This window comes from Myotis davidii, unplaced genomic scaffold (genome assembly GCF_000327345.1).
Source record: "Myotis davidii unplaced genomic scaffold, ASM32734v1 scaffold165, whole genome shotgun sequence".
Taxonomy (NCBI): Eukaryota; Metazoa; Chordata; class Mammalia; order Chiroptera; family Vespertilionidae; genus Myotis; species Myotis davidii.
This window is the reverse complement of record NW_006296316.1, coordinates 146,712-166,386: the sequence shown is the minus strand read 5'-3', so window position 1 is coordinate 166,386 and position 19,675 is coordinate 146,712. Positions and strand designations below refer to the sequence as shown.

Here is a 19,675-nt window from a genome sequence, read left to right as displayed (position 1 = left end):
GTGGACACCCTGCCTACCTTCAGGAAGTAGAGGACCATCCCTCGGAGCAAGGTGTGGAGCATCTTCCAGCCACGCTTGCCCCATGGCGCTGCCCAAGAGCGGAACGCACAGGTGAGTGGGGGCACCCCACCCAGATACCCACAGACACTCCCAGGCCCCCGCTTTTCACCCCTCACACCAGCTCCAGCCCCCAGCCCCCGGTGCACAGAATCACTCAGACACACAAAACACAGTCACAAACAGGCATGGGCCACGCCCTACACACAGGCAGTCACCGTGGAAACCCAAACAGATGAGAACTATTGACAGACAACAAATTCGACAGGCCATCCCGTCTCCAGACACAAGCACAGCCCCAGCTTGGACATCCTTCAGGGCCCTCCCCAGCTCGGATGTCCTTCAGGGCCCTGCAGATGACCTCAACTTCCTGGGCCCTTCCCGAGAGGCACGGGGCTGGAGCCCGTGGGCAGGAGAGGGCCTGCTCCCTGTGGTCACCGCGTGCAAGGGCCTGTGGGATGCTGGTGCCCTCATCATGCTGTTGCCCTGCTCTACAGCTCCAGCCATCTGGGCATGAGGCCCAACTGCAGACCCGGGCGATGCTGCCCCCAGTGCGTTTCCCAGCGTCCTCTTTCACACGCCATGTTTGGAACAAACTATGTCTGCTCCTTCTTCATGGGGGACACCCTCTGCCCAACTTCAAATACCCAGACCTTCCGAGGTTCGGTTCAGATTCATCATTTCCCAGGAGCCTGAACCCGTTGTCTCTTACATCCACCCCAAAACAGAACCCCAAGCCTTGCCCCCTCCATAGCCCATCCTTGATCTGGCCCTTCCTACAGTCACACACCGACGTGCTTGTCTGGCTTCTGCCTCAGCACGGGGCTCAGGGGCAGGAATAGCGGGTCCCTCCTGGGTCTGCCCCCCACCCTCCCGGCTGTGCCTCACACAGTCACTGTCGAGGCAGTTACCCTGCTCACACATCAGCACATGTCCCTGAGCAGAGCCCCCCGCACCCCCACCCAGACAGAGGCCCGCACGGCAGCCGACACCCACTCTTCTTGCCGTCCACGTCGTGATGCATCTTCCGAGCCAGGATGCCCTGCTTGTAGGTGGGCCCCGTGGGGTCCAGGGCCGGCTGGAGGAAGGGGCTGCTCATCTTGCCGCCGACTGGTGAGGACCGGGCCTTCTCAGGTCTGGCTGTGTCTTCTTCGTCCCTGAACAGAGAGAAGCAGGCTGAGGTACTGACAGGGCCCCCCACCATTTCTCTCTCACTGGGGAGCCACATCTCAGGTCACCCCAGAAGAAATCTTTCAAAGCCAACCATCTGTTCCTGTCTTCCCCAAGGCGCCCCCCACTCCCCCATCCCCCAACCCCCTGCCTCTGGCTCCTCCAGGTGTTACCCGCCCTCAGGTGGGCTGGGGGAGGGGAAGGATGGGGAGGTAAGAGAGGAGTGTGGGGAGGGAAGGTCACTTACACAGCCCACTCCAGCTTCTCACTCCGGATAGACCAGTACAGGGCCTGGAACAGAGGCACACGGTGGTCAGGAAGCCTCAGGCTGCGAGGCCCAAACTCCGTCTGGCAGAAGTAGGGTGGGGGTGCTGCAGCCTGCCTCTTCCACCCAACACAGTTGCCCCCCTTCCGCGAATGGGAAGGAGCTCATCTGTGCACGCACACACGCATGCCGCCGTCCATGGAGCATTTGCCATGTGCTGGACATCGTGCTGTCCTAGTCTCCGCCTGAGCTCAGCGAGGCCTGAACTTCTTCTCTCCAAGGGAAAGGACTCATCCACATACCATCCTGCACGGAGGGGGCTGCCAGAGCAGGGCTGGCCGACTGATGGGGCCAATGACTACAGTGAATGAATGAATGAGGTGCTGAGCTTTCACATGATGTAACAGACTATTCACATAGATGCATCCTGCCAGCTTTGTGTAGTCCTGGGCACACCTGCAGGTGCCTGGCACCTAACAAGTGCTCAAGAAATGCTGCGATTGCTAATGAAGAGCACACTGTGTGCCAGGCACTGTGTGAGCTCCTGACTCACTTGATGTCGTTGTGACAACAATACTTCAGTGGTTCGACCCCAGGAGGAACCCAAGTTGGCCACAGGTTACACTGTCCAAGACAAGAACTCAAACGCCAGAGCACTGGCTCTAGGCTTTCTCTTTTTGAAGTTTTGCCTCTTTTCACTTAGAGAAGAAAAAAACAGTGCTTCTCCGATTTCGCAGGCCTCAGAATTGAGCTCTGTGACCATTTCGGGGGCTGCAGCCCCAGAAGTCTGGTCCAGGAGGCCGGGGGCAGGGCTGGGCATTTGCACAAGCTAACAAATCCCCCGGTGACACTGCAGTCAGTCAAGGGGCCCTGTCCTCCCTGGGGACCAGGAGCCCGGCTCAGGCCCTGGGAGGGAGGGAGCCTTCCGTGGGCAGCCCTGGCAGCGCACCTTCAGCAGCTCCTTGGGGAAGTTCCCGCCGTCCTGCAGGCCATTCAGGTTGCTTATGAATTCCTGGCAGCTCATGCTCTTCCCAATGTTCTGCGGCACGGAGAGAAGCGGGACAGCTGGCACCCCCACCAAGAGGAAGCGCCCGGCCAGCCATCCTGGAGCCTTCTCCAGTTCCCCACGGTCCTTCCTGGCCCCTCCTAGGCCTCGGGTCCCACAGACGCTCTCCCCACCTGCTCACCTGGCCGTGCAGGTCCGTGTTCAGGAGCATGATGGCGCACGTCAAGGTGTGCACAGAATCTGTCCCAGGGAGGCGAGTGGAGAGAAAGTGCTGGGACCGGACTCGGCTCTCCCTCTGCCCACACTGGGCAGGGCACCCCCAAGTGCTTCTGGTTCTCCACAGCCCCCAAGCACACCCACCCGCTGCCACCAGGGAACTCCCAAGCAGGCTCCCTCCGCCCGTGGCACCGGAGCCCTGCCCTCCTACCTACTGAGGAGAAGAGCCCGGGGTTGCAGTGGTGGAAGCGCCTGGAGAACTGGAACAGGACTCGCTCCCGCTCCTGGGTCTCCCCGCTGAGCACCAGCGCCTGGAGGAAGCTCCTGGAGGAGGCCAGGATCAGAACAGGCCCGGGCTAGACAGCAGGCCCTAGGCTCGGGCAGGGTCTGCCCGGCCACCCCTCCTCCCCAGGGAGGGCCCAGGCATTACCGAAGGGCCCGGTCCAGGCTCTGGCCGCCGAACTGGAAGAAGGACAGGTACTCCTGAGCCACAGCCCTGCTGAAGTCATTGCTGTGGAGGGAAGTGGAGATCATGTCTGGGTTAGGAGGAGGCAGGAGGCACAAGCGCAGGGGGAACCCCAGGCCTGCATGTCCCAGGATCCGGGAATTGGGACTGGGGGCCCCAAGCAAGGCAAAGGCCCAGCCAGCCGGACCCTGGGACCCGAGAGGGCAAGGGACAGCCAGGGTCTGATCTGTAGCGGCCCCCGCCTCATGCTGGGTGGCAGGGCCACATGTGATCAGGGCTGGGAGGCAGTGGCCAAAACAGCGGCTCTAAGCTGGGTCAAGTGTGTGGAGAAGGGGTGACACCAGTATGACAGGAAGAGGAAGGCTTGGACAGGGGAGGGGTACAACCAGGACAGGACCATGGGGTGAGAGGGCAGCAATGGGCTGAAGGGTTGGGGAGGGGTGGATGGTGGAGCAAGCCTGCCCGCCTCACCCAAGGGAAGGGCCCCTCGCTCAGGCTGAGCCCCTTACTTCTTCCGCAGGTGCACGGCCACCTCGGACTTCCGGAAACCCTCCAGGCGATAGAGGCGGGAGGCCAGGTCCCAGGCCCGCTTGTCCGTCCTGACGCCGTTGGCCAGCTTGTCTGCAGCCTGCAGCCCCTGGCCCTCCTCTGGGGACTTGCCTTGGGGCACGGGGCTCTCAGGAAGCCTGCAAAAGGCCGTCAGTGGATGGGCACACATGGGTTCTGGGTCAGGTCGCGCAGGAGCCCTCAGAACGCCTGCCCCTCCCACACCCTCCAGCTCCAGCTTCCACGGCCAGACCTGCGACCGGCCAGACCTAGGACTCAGGAAGGTGCTTGGATGAGGCAAGAAGAGGAAGCCAGGCTGGCTTCGGGGTGGCAAAGGCGGGGTGTTGGCCTGCGCTGTGTCTCCCTGGTGCTATGGAAGGCCTTCCCGTGGAGACAGGACAAGATGGTGGCCTGGCACGAGTTGGTGCTGGCCGGCCACCCCACCGACTCAGTCTGGCACGCAGACCCTCAGAGGTCACCAATCCCACCTCCACCGGATGCTCCGGTTTCCCTGGCAACAGCACCACCCGCCCTGGTATCGTCATTATCTGAATGCTCCCTATCCAAGCTGCCACAGTGAGGGATTGTGCAGGGAAGCAGAACTCATCCTAACATGAGAATCTCACTGATAAGGGCCCTCTCTCCAAGGAACGGGCTCCGTGTCTGCTGGGAACTTCTTACAAGGTCCTGACGCTCAGACACACCCAACAGGGCTGGGCAAACAGAATACAAACCAACTGAAAAGTAGTTACAAATCTGGCAAAAACTCGCAGGCTTTGATGAAGTTGGGGAAAGTGATGCGGGAAGATGCCAGGAACCACACGGAAAGCCACTGACGAGAAGCCGGGAGAGTTAGTCCAGCGAACAGTGAAGAGCAGGAAGTGAAACAGACACGCTTGTCCCATCTACAAACAACTAACTCGATGGATGATCGGCGGACGAAGCCCTAAAATACTTTACCAAAATGACCCTGTCAACTGGTGCTCTTCCTAAAATGGTATCGGGACGGAGAGACACTTGGGAGGGAAAAACCCCCTCTGCAAATATAAATTGTCACGGATTGTACACTTTCACGAGCGATTTGTATCTTAACTGAGCTGTTACTGAAATGAAATAAGCCTTGGTCATCTCACTGTGAAAGTCGAGTGTGAATGAAAGATAGTTATTGGGCCAGCAAGCTTGTGCCAGGAAAATTAAACCTATATATATATTGTGTTAAATATAAGACTAATATGCTTATTTATGGAATCTTTAGTATCATTTACCAAGAAAGGCCCCAATTAACCCTTTCATTATTTACTCCAGAAGTATGGTTCTCATTTGAGATGGGTCTCTTGATTTACTTTGGGCTGAAGTAACTGGATTTGGGAGAGGGCCCCTCTCTGTCTAGATTTTGAGCCCCGGTGATGGCCCAGCCTCTGCATCTCCAAGGACAGTGGAGTGGCCAGGTGCCCGAGGAGGAGGGCTCTGTGATCTGATTGGATGGGCTCGGTGATGTGATAGGATGAGCTCTGTGACCAGATAGGATGGGCTCTGTGATCCTATGGGATGAGCTCTGTGATCCAACAGGATGGGCTCTGTTATCTGATAGAAAGGGCTCTGTGATCCAATAGGATGGACTCCATGATCCGATAATATAGGCTCTGTGATATGATGTAAAGGGCTCTGTGATCCAATAGGATGGGCTCTGTGATCCTGATAGGATGAACTCTGATGTGATAGGATGGGAAATGTGATGTGATAGGAAAGGCTCTGTAATCCAATTTGATGGGTTCTGTGATCTGGTAGGACGGGCTCTGTGATCCTTATAGGATGAGCTGTGTGATATGATAGGATGGGTTCTGTGATAAGATAGGAAGGGCTCTGTGATACAATTGGATGGGCTCTGTGATCTGATAGGATGTGCTCTGTGATCCAATTGTATGGGCTCTCTGATCTGATAGGATGGGCTCCGTGATCCTGATAGGAAGAGCTCTGTGATCCAATAGGATGGGCTGTGTTATCTGATAGAATGGGCTCTGTGATCCAATAGGATGAGCTCTGTGATCTGATAGGTTTAGCTCTGTGATCCTGATAGGCTGAGCTCTTTGATGTGATAGGAAGGCTCTGTGATCCAATTGGATGGGCTCTGTGATCTGATAGGCTGGGCTCTGTGATCCTGATTGGATGAGCTCTGTCATGTGATAGGATGGGCTGTGTGATCTGATAGGATGAGCTCTGTGATGTGATAGGAAGAGCTCTGTGATCCAATAGGATGGGCTCTGTTATCTGATAGAAAGGGCTCTGTGATCCAATAGGATGAGCACTCTGATCTGATAGGATGGGCTCTGTGACCCTGATAGAATGAGCTCTGTGATGTGATAGGAAGGGCTCAGTGATCCAATTGGATGGGCTCTGTTATCTAATAGGATTAGCTCTGTGATCCTGATAGGATGAGCTCTGTGATCTGATAGGATGAGCTCTGTGATCTGGTACGATAGCCTCTGTGATCCTGATAGGATGAGCTCTGTGATCTGGTACGATAGCCTCTGTGATCCTGATAGGATGAGCTCTGTGATCTGGTACGATAGCCTCTGTGATCCTGATAGGATGAGCTCTGTGATCTGGTACGATAGCCTCTGTGATCCTGATAGGATGAGCTCTGTGATCTGGTACGATAGCCTCTGTGATCCTGATAGGATGAGCTCTGTGATCTGATAGGATGAGCTCTGTGATCCTGATAGGATGGGTTCTGTGATGAGATAGGAGGGGCTCTGTGATCCAATTGTACGGGCTCTCTGATCTGATAGGATGGGCTCTGTGATCCTGATAGGAAGAGCTCTGTGATCCAATAGGATGGGCTGTGTTATCTGATAGAAAGGGCTCTGTGATCCAATAGGATGAGCTCTGTGATCTGATACGATAGCCTCTGTGATCCTGATAGGATGGGCTCTGTGATGCGATAGGATTGGCTCTGTGATGTGATAGGATGGGCTCTCTGATCCAATAGGATGAGCTCTGTGATGTCATAGGAGGGGCTCTGTGATCTGATAGGAAGGGCTCTTTGATGTAATAGGATGTGCTCTGTGATCTGATAGGGTGGCCTCTGTGATCCTGATAGGATGAGCTCTGTGATGTGATAGGATGGGCCCTGTGATGTCATAGGAAGGGCTCTGTGATCCAATAGGATGGGCTCTGTGATCTGATAGGATGAGCTCTGTGATGTGATTGGATGGGCTCTGTGATCTGATAGGATGGGCTCTGTGATCTGATAGAATGGGCTCTGAGTCACACCCAGGGGCACTGGGAGGGGAGTGGAGTTGACCCTGCAGGCAGTGCAGCTTCAAGTCCAGGACCTGCACCACCACTGCTTCCTCCTGGCCTCTCCAGCATGACCTCTCCTTCACCAGCCAAAGAACAACCCCCTTTCCCAGTGGGACACCAGGCGCTTGTGTCTTCACCCAGCATCTGGAGGGGCGAAACGAGGCTGCCTTCCCACCTGGCCCGTTCCTACCTCTGGCTTCAGTTCTGGGTTACTCGGGCCTGCTCTGGACCCCCAGACCCCTTCCCTTGGTCCCAGGAAAGCCCGCAGTGGTGCTCCGGCTCCCCTGAGATCTGAGCCAGTTCCCGGGCCCAGGCTCCTACGTTAACTTCTCCCAGATGCCTCCTCAGAGTCAAAATCTGTGTCACCCCACATCCCGTGCTCTGACCTCCCACGACCCACACCTGCCTGGCGTGGCTCCCCTCTCTCGGGGCACATGGGCCTGGCTAGGTTTCCTAGACACTCGCCCCTCCTGCAGTCCAGCCTTGGACAGGCTCTGGCTCAGATCCCACCCTGTGTGTATGACTGTCTGCTCTTGGGTGTCCGATGCTTCCAAACCTGCCCTGTCTTCCTCAGAGCCCTGCTGGTGCCAGGCGCACGATCCCATTTAACTGACAGGAGCGCCAAATCCCTGCGTGCGCTGCTCCCGCTCCCAGACCAGGACTCCCAGACACGCCCAAGGAGGAGCCGTTGCCAGCCCGCACTTACCCTCCCGTGGAAGCCAGGTGAGCATCGGGCTGGACAACTCCAGCATGGGCAGTGCCCGCAGGACCCTCACTCTTCACCACCTCCCCTGGGTCCGGGGCCTCGGAGGCCTCCTCTGTCTCTGAGGACCGTGGCTGTGCCACCTGCGTCTCCAGGAGGGCCAGGCGGGAAGTGTCTAGTGTCCACGTGGGGAAGGCGCTGCTGGGGTGGCAGCCCTGGGGCTGCGGGCTGCCTTCCCAGGAGGATGAGGACACGGGGCTGGGCCTGGGCCCGGGGCCTCTGCTCTCAGACTCAGGACTGCTGGGCTCCGGCGAGGAGGCTGGACCCCACCAGGGGCGGGGGCCAGGGGTGCAGGGAGCAGACTCCAGGGGACACTCAGCATCTCTGTCACCTGAGGGAGAGCGGAGTGAGCTGGCAGCGGGCGAGCAGCAGGTTGGGGGCCCGGGGGCCTGGCAGAGCAGACAGCTCTCGGCCTCCTCCCTGGGCACCCTCCCAGGGCTCCTCCCTGCCGCTGGGCAGCACGTCCAGTCCCTCCCCCGGGCGGTGTCCTCCCACGTGCAGGGGCACAGGGCTCCCGGGATTCCAGCCCCGAGGCAGCCAGGCTCGGGACAGGTGAACCACTAGGACCCAGGCCTGGAAACTGGGGTCTCCCATACATTTCCTCAGTGAGGGGAGTACGTAAACCCATGGTCCTGATGATGTCACAGGTCTATCTAACAGGGTACAAGGGGGCCCTCATAACACCCACGGATCCAAGAATGACCTTTGTCCCACTCCAGATGGCAAAGCCTCTCACCGCCCCAAGTCCCAGGCCCCCCACTGGGTCTCACCTCTGTCCTGGGAGGTAGGAGGCACCTGGGGCCAGGAAGGACCCTGCTCTGTCTGCCCGCCCTCAGGACGGGGCAGGGCCTGGTGAGAAGCACAGGGTATCCATGAGCCCTGGAGGAATGGAAGGGGAGGGAGAGGGAAGAGAATGACTAACAGTGACACGCCCCGCCCTTCTGTGTTGGCCCACCCAGTGGGGATCCTGCATCCGGGGGAGGATCCTTGAGGGGAGGACCCTAGGAGTGCTGGTGCTGAGCCCTGCGCAGAGGGGGGAGGGGAGGCACAGAGAGGGGAAGGTACTTGCCGGAGGATGCACAGGATGGGTGGCAGGGCTGGGGTCAGATCTGACATGCCCTGTGTCCCAGGTCAGTGCCTTGTCCACAGAGGATGCTGCAGGGCCAAGGCCGCCTGCCAGTGAAGTCTTAGGGGAGAAACGGAGAGGAGAGTGGTTTGACCCGGGTAAGCAATCCCCAGGGCATCTCATACCCTCCGAGCCTGAGGCCATGTCCACGGACTTGTTTTCTTGGCCTTCCTCTCCCCTCCACAGTCCCCCAGGGGGCCCTGCCTCCCGCAGCACCAGCCCAAGGAGGGGCTGTGTGATAGGGCAACAGCCCCCAGGCGGCCATGGGCAGGGTCTGCCATGCCCAGTGGGAGCACCCTGCAAGCTCAAGGATGAGGACAGGGCCCCAGGCTCCTCTCGGTGACCCCCAGGGCCCCGGAGCCAGGAGGCCAGCCCACATGGGGGCGGGGGGGGCAGTCTGGGTGGGGGGATCCCCTCCGGGCAGCAGGCCTCCGCGGCTCTCTGGGTTCTGAGATTAGAGTCGCAGCCCTGCTCTGCTATCTGAAGCTGCCTTATCTCTTCAGCAGAGGCCGCCCCGGGAAAACTGTGCCCCTATTGTCTCGCACACTTGTCCCCAGAACTGTCTTAGCTGATAGCAAGCGCGCTGCCACACTCCTGTGGGCCTGACCTGCTGACACTGGGCGGGAGGAGGAATGAGAGATGGTGAGCTAAAAGTAACAAAATGCTGTAGTCTCTAAGCAAAGAGAGGACGGCTGGACAGAAACCTCCTGGGGGCAGAGGGCGCCTTGCCGCTGACCCCTGCAGCTACGGCTGGGGTTCGGTGTGTTGGAGGCGGGAGGGTACAGTCTGTGGAGGAGCAGGAACAGGCTGCACCTGGAGGGGCCGCCGGTCCCCCCACCCGCCACTAACCGACCCCCCTGTGCCCAGCCACGCCCCTGAGCTGGCGAGATGGAGACGTGGATGTAATGGTGCGGACGTTCAGTGGCCATGGCACTATCTGTCCACTTTCCCATAATTCTCAAGGCCTCGCTGGTCCTGCCTTCCTGTCGTATTTCTCCAGGGTCCCCAAAGGCCCTGGCATGTGGAGAGTGTCTGGGCTGGGCGACCACAGAGCAAGGCCTGTCCTTCTGTGTCCCAGGCCCGGCTCTGGGTGGGTGCCCAAGGCCCGGCTTACCTCGCTCCCTGCCCAGCAGGGAGGTGCTGCGGGAGCCTGTGGGGCGCTGTCCGGTTCGGCCCAGGAGAAGGAGTGTGGTTTGTAGGTGGGCACAGGGAACGGAGGGGTGGTGTGCCCGCTGGACTCAGCCGTGCTGTCCCCCGAGTCTGGCTCATCTCCCAGCCCCCACGGCACCCTGCCCAGCAGGAGAGGAGGCTCCAGGGTCTGCGGGCTCTCAGGCCTCCCATCGTCGTCCTCGTCAGCACAGGAGTCGGGGTGCCCCCAGGAGAAGCGCTCTCTGGGAGCGCTGGTCTCTGAGCCAGGGCTTTCCAGGAAGAGGGGGTTGTCAAAGAACAGGCTCTCCTCCTCGGCACCCCACTCTGGGGAGGAGTCTGGTGTCCCCTCCCCGGGGGACACCTGGGTCTGGCTCTCTCCCTCAGGCCTGCTGCTGTCCTCCCCTGAGGGAGGGCTGGCGGGGGGGCCCGGGTCCAGGGGGGCCGCCGGGCTGGAGAGGAACGGGGGGAGGTCCACCGGGGCCGTGGGGATGCAGGACCTCAGCTCGGCCCGGAGCCCCTCAGTCTTCTCCAGCTCCTCCTCCAGGTCCAGGACGCACATCTGGGCCTGCAGGATGCCCGCCCAGAACACCACCTGCGTGGACGAGCTGGGGTTCTGCTGTGGGCCCCCCTGGGAAGACCCGCTCCCCAGGCCCTCGGGCTCGGCTCTAGAGCCCCCGGCAGGAGCATCTCTCCTCCCTGTGGACTCAGAAGGGTCCGATGCCCAGGTCAGTTCCTGCAAAGGTCCAGGCGGGTCAGGACGGCCGCTCGTTTCCCTGGGCTGTACTCCTGGGTGGGGCTGCAGGTTGTCGCTCAAACAGACGTTGAGAAATTCCACAGGTTCTGGATGTTCAGAGAGTGTGTTGTCATCCATCATCCACGGAGAGCAAGTGTGTGGGGGTCCCCAGCAGTGTCCACCGTCACAGTCCCATTGTGTGGATTAGGGGGCCTGCTGGCCAGGGGGGCAACGGAGATCCACTCTGCCCTGGAAATACCCAAAGCACAGCAGGTCAGCAAGGGGCTGCCAGCTCCTGTCTAGTGTGTCAGATGCATTTGGGGGTCCTGGCCATGTCCATGGCCCCGGCTGGGGTACACTGCCCTCTACAGCCCTCTGACCCCACCATCTCGGCCGCCTGCTCCAAAGACACCCATCTGTGGGCTGAAGGGGCCCGAGTGGCTTAGCGGAAAGAGATGGACGGGCTGAAGCAGGTCCTCCTCTCAGGGATCTCGCCCGGAGAATGGAGAGACGACCAGCAGCGGGAGGTGGAAGTGCCTCAGAACAGCATGAAATAAGTGGCGAGCCAAAAGCAGCACGTGAGCCAAAGCAGGTGGCAGCCAGAGAAACACAGACCAGAGTCGAGGAAAACGGAACAGAATCTGTCACGGGAGAAGCAGGCACCTGGGAAAGAAGTCCACGGCCTTCCTCCCACTCCAGAGTCTCCTGTCTCTAGAACCTCGTCCTTTGCAAGACTGGCCGGCGGGGGCTGGTTTACGGCCGTCAGCTTGGCCAGGTGACGCCCTGGCCTGTGAGACTCGTCGCTGGACTGTCTCCGCCTCGTTCTGGCTCTCAGGAAGGGAAAGGTTAAACACAGGCCCTATGACACCCAGTTCCCGGATGAAATGCGCCCCTGGCCTCGTCACATCTCTTCTTTTTCCTTTGCCTCAGACTCTTCTCCCGTGCGTCCTCATCCCTCCAAACCTGCATCTGCACATGACCAGCCTCAGGGCCTTCCTGCGGCACCAGTGACGTCACACCTCCGCTGTCACGGGAGAACCCGCTTGACAGGAAGAGTTCACATGCCAGCAGCGGACGGAGATGGCGGGCAGGGTGAGGGAAGAGGGTGCCCTGCAAGTTTTTACAAGAAGGAGTCCCACACCCATCTTTGCAAACATGTACTTATAAATAAATATGTACACAAGCAGCCACGTAGGTCAACGTTAATTCTACGCTTAGATCAGGGGTCCTCAAACTTTTTAAACAGGGGGCCAGTTCACTGTCCCTCAGACCGTTGGAGGGCCGGACTATAGTTTAAAAAAAAACTATGAACAAATTCCTATGCACACTGCACATATCTTATTTTGAAGTAAAAAAACAAAACGGGAACAAATACAATACTTGTATTTGCATGTGGCCCGTGGGCCGTAGTTTGAGGAGCCCTGGCTTAGATCGAATCACTTCGGTGATCGCTGATGTCATGCTCTTCCCACCTGTAAAGTTCGGGGTGGGGGTGTGGTTGTGCTTCAAGCCAAGCAGGTTAGAAACAACCTTAGTGTTGATTACGAAGTCCAGGACCCCCTGTGAGAGAGGGTTGCAGAGCCTGGTGGGAGGGGTCTTGGCTCCAGCTGGCAATTCCACTTGGGGGCCACAGCTGAGCATGGCAGGGCTGCTACATTTAGCAAATAAATATAGGACACCCACTCCCCCATTCCCAATATTTGGGACATACTTGTACCAAAAAAGTATTCATTGTTTCTCTGAAGCACAAACATAACTGGGCTTCCTGGGTTTCATCCGGCAACCCTGCCCCACCCCACCCCACTCCCGGGGGTGTGCAAGGAACGTGTGGACCCCGCAACATGACCCACCGCACCTGCTTCACCATGAGCTCCTGGCAGCTGCAGGAACCGGACAGCGGCCACATCTGTCTCCTACTAATGGAGACGCTAAAGTGCCAAGTTCCAAAAACGTGCAGGGAGCTCAGGGGGGATGGGTCTGCACTCTCTTGCCATCGCTCTCTTCAAAACCCTGCAGTCACAAAGCCCTGTGAGCAGTCGCTCACTCTCTGCTCCCACTGTCAGAGCAAGGCTGTGGGCTGAGGTGTCACTCGGAGGTATTTGTGAGAATGGGGAGGGAGGGGTGACAGATGCTCAACAAACTCACTGGGGGCCGAGGAGCCTGGGCTGAGAGGAGATTCAGCATCATGTGACCTTCCGACCTGAGGGCCAGGCTGCCCTTGAGCCAACTGCACCTTCCTCCCAGGAAGCCCAGGCGGCAGAGCTGTCCTAGGTGCCACTGCGGGGCCAGCAGCCAACACGCTCATGTGTGTCCCTTTTCCCCAGGAGCAGCTGGACGGAGAGGAGACTGGGGGACCCTTCAGGCAATTGAGGGTTAAGAAATATCTACCTATTATCTATTACTACCAATCTATCTATCTCTCTATTATCTATCATCTATCTATCTATCTATCTATCTATCTATCATCTTATCTATCATCTTTCTATCTGCCTGAGTCTCTATCTTTATCTCCCTCCCTGCCCCACCTTTTTTTTCTTTTTTCAATTTCTCCTCACTGAATGGAGAGGTGGAAGGACCTGAGGAGAGAAGTGACTTATGGCCACCAAGGCAGTCCCACCTGTCCTGACCCAGCAAGGGTTAAGGATCAAGGGTCAAGGGGGGGAGACCAGCCTATTCTGGGGGCAGGTGGCACCTCCCAGGCGGCGGTGTGCCTGGTCTCCTGCATCTAGAATCTTCTAGGTTTACTTTTTTCTCCACTCTTGGCGTTTAGTGAAATCTCTTGAAATAGCTCATCTCAGGTATCCTCAGAACAAAGGAGGGGGAAAGTCTGCCACACGTCTCACAAGGGGGGTTTGCCACCCCTAAGATACAGTGGCCCCCCATTTTCTAGGCCTGTGAGGGCTCAGAAGTTCGAGGATAAGTTCTGGGAGAAGGATCCAGGAAAATGCTGACGCCCCAGAGGACAGTGAGGGGGTCCACTGTGGCCCCGGCTTCGTCAGCTAAATTTACGTCAGGCAAGTCCCATCGCAAGGGGTCTCTGGAGGAGAACTGTGCCCGCTGATGGGCTGAGCTGGGGACCAGGACACAGACCCCTACTGCCCGTTCCACTCCACCTGGGTTTCACCTGCCTGGGTTCAGGCAGCTCCTTTGTGACGCTGGGACAGGAGGGAACCCCGTCTGGGAGCTGAACTGTGCTTTTGAGGATTGCGCTTGCTTTTCTCCCCCTGGCTGGGCACACGGCTTACCCTCTGCCTGCAAGAGGCTGCGGACAGCCTGCCCTGGGACAGGTGATGGCCTGGGCGTCCTGCACGCCCACACCTGAGGCCCACAGACTGGACTCACACCCTAACGGCAGCTGACCAGCCACCGACTGGTCAGAAACGCCACCTGCTTCCTGGTCTGCAGAACACGGAGATGAGAGGGAGGATGCTGCCCCATGGGCCTGTTACAAGATGGGAGCGGGTCAGCGCCAGTGCCGGGCCCTGCCTGCCCCTTCACTCTGCTGTGTGGAGGGTCCACTCAGAGAAGCGAAACACACCAATGGCCTCCCTCCCAGCGCAGCGGGCTGGTGGGCACCTCGCTCTCAGCGGCCTCCAAGCCAGCCAGCCCCGCATCTCCTCCTGGGCTCTGTGTCTCTCCTTTTAAGCTTCCACTCAGCAAACACGCCTTCCTTTCACTGTGGAAGTTGTTTCCTTCCTATGGAAAAGCAAAGGCTCCTGGCCTGTGCAGGGATTGAGGAAGTGCTGGGTGCTGTCCCTGTGGAGGAGCCCAGTCAGAAATGTCGGCCCTCAGGGCGGGAGCCCAGGGTGAGCCATCTGTCTGGAGCTGCAGGACTGACACCCCTACCTGAACCTGGGGACTGAGCAGGCCAAGTTCAGGGCAGGCCCCACTTCCTGCCACACCAGGAGCCCTCATGCAAATGCACAGGGAGGGAGAGGGGGAGGAGGGAGGCTCTGGGGGCGCTGAGGACCCTGTGGTGGGGTCAGGGTCAGGGCCAGCCAGGACTCAGGCAGAGAGGAGGGATGATGGGGCAGAGAATGGGGCAGAGCACCAACAGGTCCCAGAGCAGCTGTGACCCGGGGAAGGGCTAGGCGCACGGGGAGAGCTCAGGCCAGGCTGGGCTCCTCAACCCTCTGGGACGCCCACCTCACTCCACAAACAGCTCAGCAGGCTCTGAGCTGGGCAGCTCCTCGTTTGCAGATGTCCAGGAAGTTAGGGCGACAGGCCCATTTGCGGCCCATCCTTCAAACCTGGCGAAGGCTCTGAGGGGACTAATCCTGGCCCATGGCAGGAGGCCTTGCCCAGCTTTCAGCATCTCAGGCTCTAGAACCAGGCCCTGTGAGGGGTGGGCCCTCCGTGGCTGGCTTTACCGTGAAGACACAGCCACACCTGGAAGGCCTGAGTGCCCGCATAGGGACACTGAGTAGCATGGCTTCTGCTGCCCATCAGGTGACCTGGCAAACTGGCAAGTTGGGGCCCTGCCTGTAACCAGCCCCTCTGGGTGGGGCTAGGAGCCCCCTTAAAGCAGAGTCTGAGCTCCTGCAGTGGCCACACCCCAAACTACCCCCCGGCCCATCTGCCTTCTCTCCCTCAAAGATCGAGGGTCAGGCTTCCTTGAGGCCTCAGGCCCCAAGAGCACCCACTGGGCACCCAGCCACAGCAGTCACATCAGGCAGGTCACTGCTGCAGACCCCAAAGGGCTCTGGCGGGGCTGGGGCAGGAAGCAGAGCAAGGGCCTGATGGGCCCGGGAAGGGTGAGAGAGGAGGGGACAGAGAGAAGGAAGTGAAAGGTGGGGGTACAGCCCGGGCCAGGCTCACGGCAAGGTGCCCGATAGAGACCACAGCGCCCTCCTTCTGCCCACCGGCCCCAGCCACTGCCCCAGGGCACACATGGCCCGCTGGGGCCCAGGCCCACCCCAAGCAGGCCCACCGCGCTCACCTCCAAGGGAGCAGGTCCCACTGGCGTGTGTCTGCCCTGTGAGTGGCGAATGTGGTGGCTGGAGCTTCCGACTTCCGCTCCCCTCACCCCCAGACACTCTCACCCTCCCGCTCTGCCCCCCCACCCCCAGGCTCCCCAGCTGCGCTGCACCTCTCACTTCCTGCCCACAAGGCAGGAGCCTTCACTCACAGGCCCAGTGCCTCACGGCCCCTTACCCACGTGCCCCCGCCCCCAGAGAGAATCACGCCCTTCACCCGCCCCGGGGCCGGGGAGAGAGAAAGGGGAAGGTGCAGGCCCTGGACTGTGCAAGGCCCCACCCCTTCCTGCCTGTGGTGCTGTCACAGGTTCTCATTTTGCCCAGCTCTCACTGCCCTGCAGGGCACCTGGGGGAACACAGGAGGCCCGGGCTGGGCACCTCTGTTCTCTTCTGCTCGTAACAACTGACATTTCTACTTTTGTCACCTGATGACAATTGTCTCATGGTCAGTGTCCCCCATTACTGCCTCAGCCACTCCTCTCACCTGCTCGCTGTACCCATTATACAGATGGGGAGGCAGGCTCAGCGAGGCGCGGCCTCGGCCCCGGCTTCACCGCTGGGCAGTCACACAGCTGGGCTGGGAGCTCACAGCCTCCGACCACATGAACCAACTCTTGTCCATTCCCACATGGGATTCCTGACGTTCCTCCGCGGGACACAGGCCACAGGTGTCCGAGACTGAGCCAGGTGGGGGTGGGGAGGGCACCGCTGTACGGCTCCTGTCTCTCTCTGCACAGCCTACCTCTCCGGCCTCAACCACCACCGACTTGTGAACGGAGGGTCCTGACACCCGAGCCACCCCAGCTCATCTTCCTAATTCTCACTGTGCAGGAGACTCCTCCACTCACATATCGCCTCAGACCACCAGCCACACAGCATAGGCCGCACAGCCCACAGGCCAGAGGCAGGGCGGCAGCTCCAGCCCTCCTCCTCTGAACCCCGTCCCCCCCCCCCGAGAGGTCCACAGGGAGAGCACCCCAGACCTTCTCCACCACACTCCAGGCCCCAGGAGCCTGGATTCTCTGCCTCCCAGGCCTGCCCGGCCTCTTCCTCCTGTGGGGCATAGCCTCACTACTCCATGCAGCCCTGCACCTGAGGGCGGGGGTGGGGTGGGAAGACAGGACCTGGGCCCATGGGCAAGGAGGGAGACAGGCAGGGAAGGGGGCTGCAGCGGGCCCATGGCTGGGCGGGGCTCTCTGGCAGCAGCCACCCTCCCAGGAGGCTGAGGACCTAACACCTGGTTAAGGTGGGAAGTAGGACGGGACGCACTGGGTGACAGTTTGTCAGCTGCAGTTATAACCCAGACGTATATCCCCTGTGTCAGTGGGGCCCCCATTGTTCTTTCTGAGAAGGAAATGTTAGGGGCACCTCAACTTCAGTGGCACAACTTCTGGCTCCTGACCGTCCCACCCCAGCTGCTCCCCCTCCTGCACCTGTGCTCTTACAACACTGCCCACGTGGAAGCCAGAAGCCTCGTGGCCCGGGCAGAATGCAGGCCCTTCCCTCGGCCCGCAGCCTCCAGGGCCTCTGCACTGTGGCCATTGCTCAGCCAGCACCTCCTCCACACGCTCACCCAGGAGATGCTGCTGACCCACCAGGAAACAAGCACAATCCCTGCCCTCAGGCCAGAGACAAAATAGACCAGCAGAGGAATAAGGCAATGCCAGCACCGGGGAGGGAAGGAGCGGGGAGGAATGAGAGAGCTGCGGTGGGCTCACCGGGCGGGAGACAGGAAACCCCTGGAGCAGCCGGCATGTGAAGAGTGTGGGGCAGGAGGTTTAGGCACATCGACTGCCTCACCTGAAGCCAGAAAGGCCTCCCTGAGCGAAGGGACCAGAGAGAGGCCAGTTTGGCCAGGGGTGAGGGGAAGGTGGGCTGGAGTGGCAGGGCCAGGTCCTGAGGGTCCCAGTGGTAGGCAGGACACACGGTCGGCGGGGAAATGACAGGGCAGGGAGCATTTCAGTGCAGTGGTAAGATTGGCAGCGGCTGAATGGAGAAGGCAGTCGGAGGCTCTGTGAGAACCAGGGGCCAGTGGGGGCTCAGTGGCCGTCCAGGGGAGGTGGGACCGTGGCTTGGAAGGCAAGGCTGTGGTGGAGGAGGGGACACAGAGGCCTGGGAGTATGTCCTGGATGATTGGCAGGACCTGCCACTTAAGCAGATGAGAGCATAAAGGACAGGGGAGTGGAGGGTAACCTGGATTTCTGGCGAGAGCGACTCCAAGGGTGGTGATGGCATCTGCTCAAAGCACAGAATCAGGGCGGTGAGGCTGAGGGAGAAAACCAAGAGTTGATTCTTTAAAATATTAGGCTTGTGAATCTGTGAGCTACTCAAACAGGCAACGGAAAAACACACCGGGAGTGGAGAGAGCAGCATGTGCGACCAGCAGGACGTGGGTCCGTGTGGGGCCCGGGGCCCACGGGGGAGGGCCGCACTGTTAAGGAGGTGAGAAAGCATAAGCGATGCTGTCACAGTGGACGAGAGAGAGAACTTTAGGAAAGGAAGTGGTTGGCTCTATCGAATGCCGCTGCAAAGGCTAGGGAGATGCGTACGCAGTGAAGTGACCACCGGATGGGGCCACGGGGAGGGGACCGACCAGTGGGGAAGGAGGGTATAGGCAATGGGACAGGAGCCAGGTGGCCCTGAGAGGAGGGCAGGGCCAGCCTCCCCCCCCCCGACTCCAGCCTCTCCACCCTCCCGGTGGCCCTCAGTTCCCTGCAGCTGGAATGGGGCTGAGCAGGAGGGGCCAGTGGCCATCTCCTCCCCTTCACTGTGAACAGCCAGGAGCCAGGGCTGGCTGGCTCACCCTGTTGTGCAGGGCCTCAAGCCCACGGTGAGTCCACTCTCCTCTCCTCCTCCCTGCCCACCTCCATCCCCATCCAAGGGGAGAGGAGATGGCCTCTCCCTCTCCTCCAAGTTGCCTGTCTTGTATGTGAGGGTGTGTGTGTTTGGGGCCTTGGGGAATGGCTAGCGGGTGTTCCTGCGGGCAGCAAACTTCAAGAAGAGACTCCCAGACTCCTGTAGCCACCTGCTCTGCTCCATGTCCTAGGACTTTCATCTCCTTCCTGAGACTGCAAGGAGCCCCTTGGGCTGAGGACCCCTGGTGCCAGCAAGGACGGAGGGCGTGTGGCCCCAGTGAGGGCACAGCAGGGGAAACTGGCGTGTGCCCCAGAGCCCCTGCCAACACTGAGTTTGGTCCCCTGCAATCCCCCTCACTCCTGGGTTCCCTACCCAGCCACCATCCCCCACCATCCTCCAGGGCCCAGAGGACACCCAGTCTCCGGACATGACCACAGCTGTGGGCAGGCAGCCCTGCCAGACAGCCCTTCCTCCCTCCCTCAAGGTAAGTGACTTCCTGTTTGCCCACAGAGGAAGCCGCTCAGCTCAGGTGGGGAGGTGGCACTTCGGAACTGAGAGCACAGGGAGCAGAGCCTACCCCAGGAGAGCAGCTCTGGGGACTTCAGCACCAGCTCTGCCCTCCAAGGGGCAGCAAAGGAAGGGAGCAGGCACCTGGCTGGTACCTGCCCTTGGCCGAAGCCCCTAGGTGCTGAGTGGCCCGCACCACGCCCTTTACAAGCAGCATCTCTGACCCTGTGAGTCCGGGCGGGGTGAATGTCATTACCCCCATGCTACACACGGATGAGGTCAGAGCAGTTACGCAGGCTACACGGGAACCCAGGGCTGCCGAGCCCGGCAAATACAAGTTCTGCTACACGTTCCCCTCTGCAGCCTACAGGTGAGGAGCAGGCCTTTCCCAGCCAACAGCCCTGCTGACAGTGGGGCCTGAACTCCCTTCTCCCAACTCACAGCTGAAAACCTCGAAGCCCACAGAGCTTACTTCGATCCTTCCAAGGGCACCAGCTCCTGGGCAGGGTGACAACTGGGCCAGCAGCACCTCGATG

The 19,675-nt window shown here is 59.8% G+C and overlaps 1 protein-coding gene across 1 annotated transcript in view; it reads right to left on the bottom strand.

The window, feature by feature from the left end:
• The window catches only part of PSD4 (pleckstrin and Sec7 domain containing 4), a gene marked incomplete at its 3' end in the record, with an annotated part of 16,658 nt that extends 845 nt beyond the window's left edge, over positions 1 to 15,813 (bottom strand). Inside the window, exons 1-13 of the mRNA XM_015568861.1 lie at positions 15,740 to 15,813; positions 10,033 to 11,049; positions 8,861 to 8,978; positions 8,563 to 8,679; positions 7,736 to 8,123; positions 3,690 to 3,866; positions 3,145 to 3,225; positions 2,926 to 3,038; positions 2,680 to 2,738; positions 2,442 to 2,531; positions 1,475 to 1,518; positions 1,054 to 1,214; positions 18 to 88 (exon numbers count right to left, since the gene is read on the bottom strand). Coding sequence (XP_015424347.1) covers positions 18 to 88; positions 1,054 to 1,214; positions 1,475 to 1,518; positions 2,442 to 2,531; positions 2,680 to 2,738; positions 2,926 to 3,038; positions 3,145 to 3,225; positions 3,690 to 3,866; positions 7,736 to 8,123; positions 8,563 to 8,679; positions 8,861 to 8,978; positions 10,033 to 10,941 — 2,328 coding nt within the window. The remainder of the gene's footprint in view (positions 1 to 17; positions 89 to 1,053; positions 1,215 to 1,474; positions 1,519 to 2,441; positions 2,532 to 2,679; positions 2,739 to 2,925; positions 3,039 to 3,144; positions 3,226 to 3,689; positions 3,867 to 7,735; positions 8,124 to 8,562; positions 8,680 to 8,860; positions 8,979 to 10,032; positions 11,050 to 15,739) is intronic.
• Between the last annotated feature and the right edge of the window lie 3,862 nt (positions 15,814 to 19,675).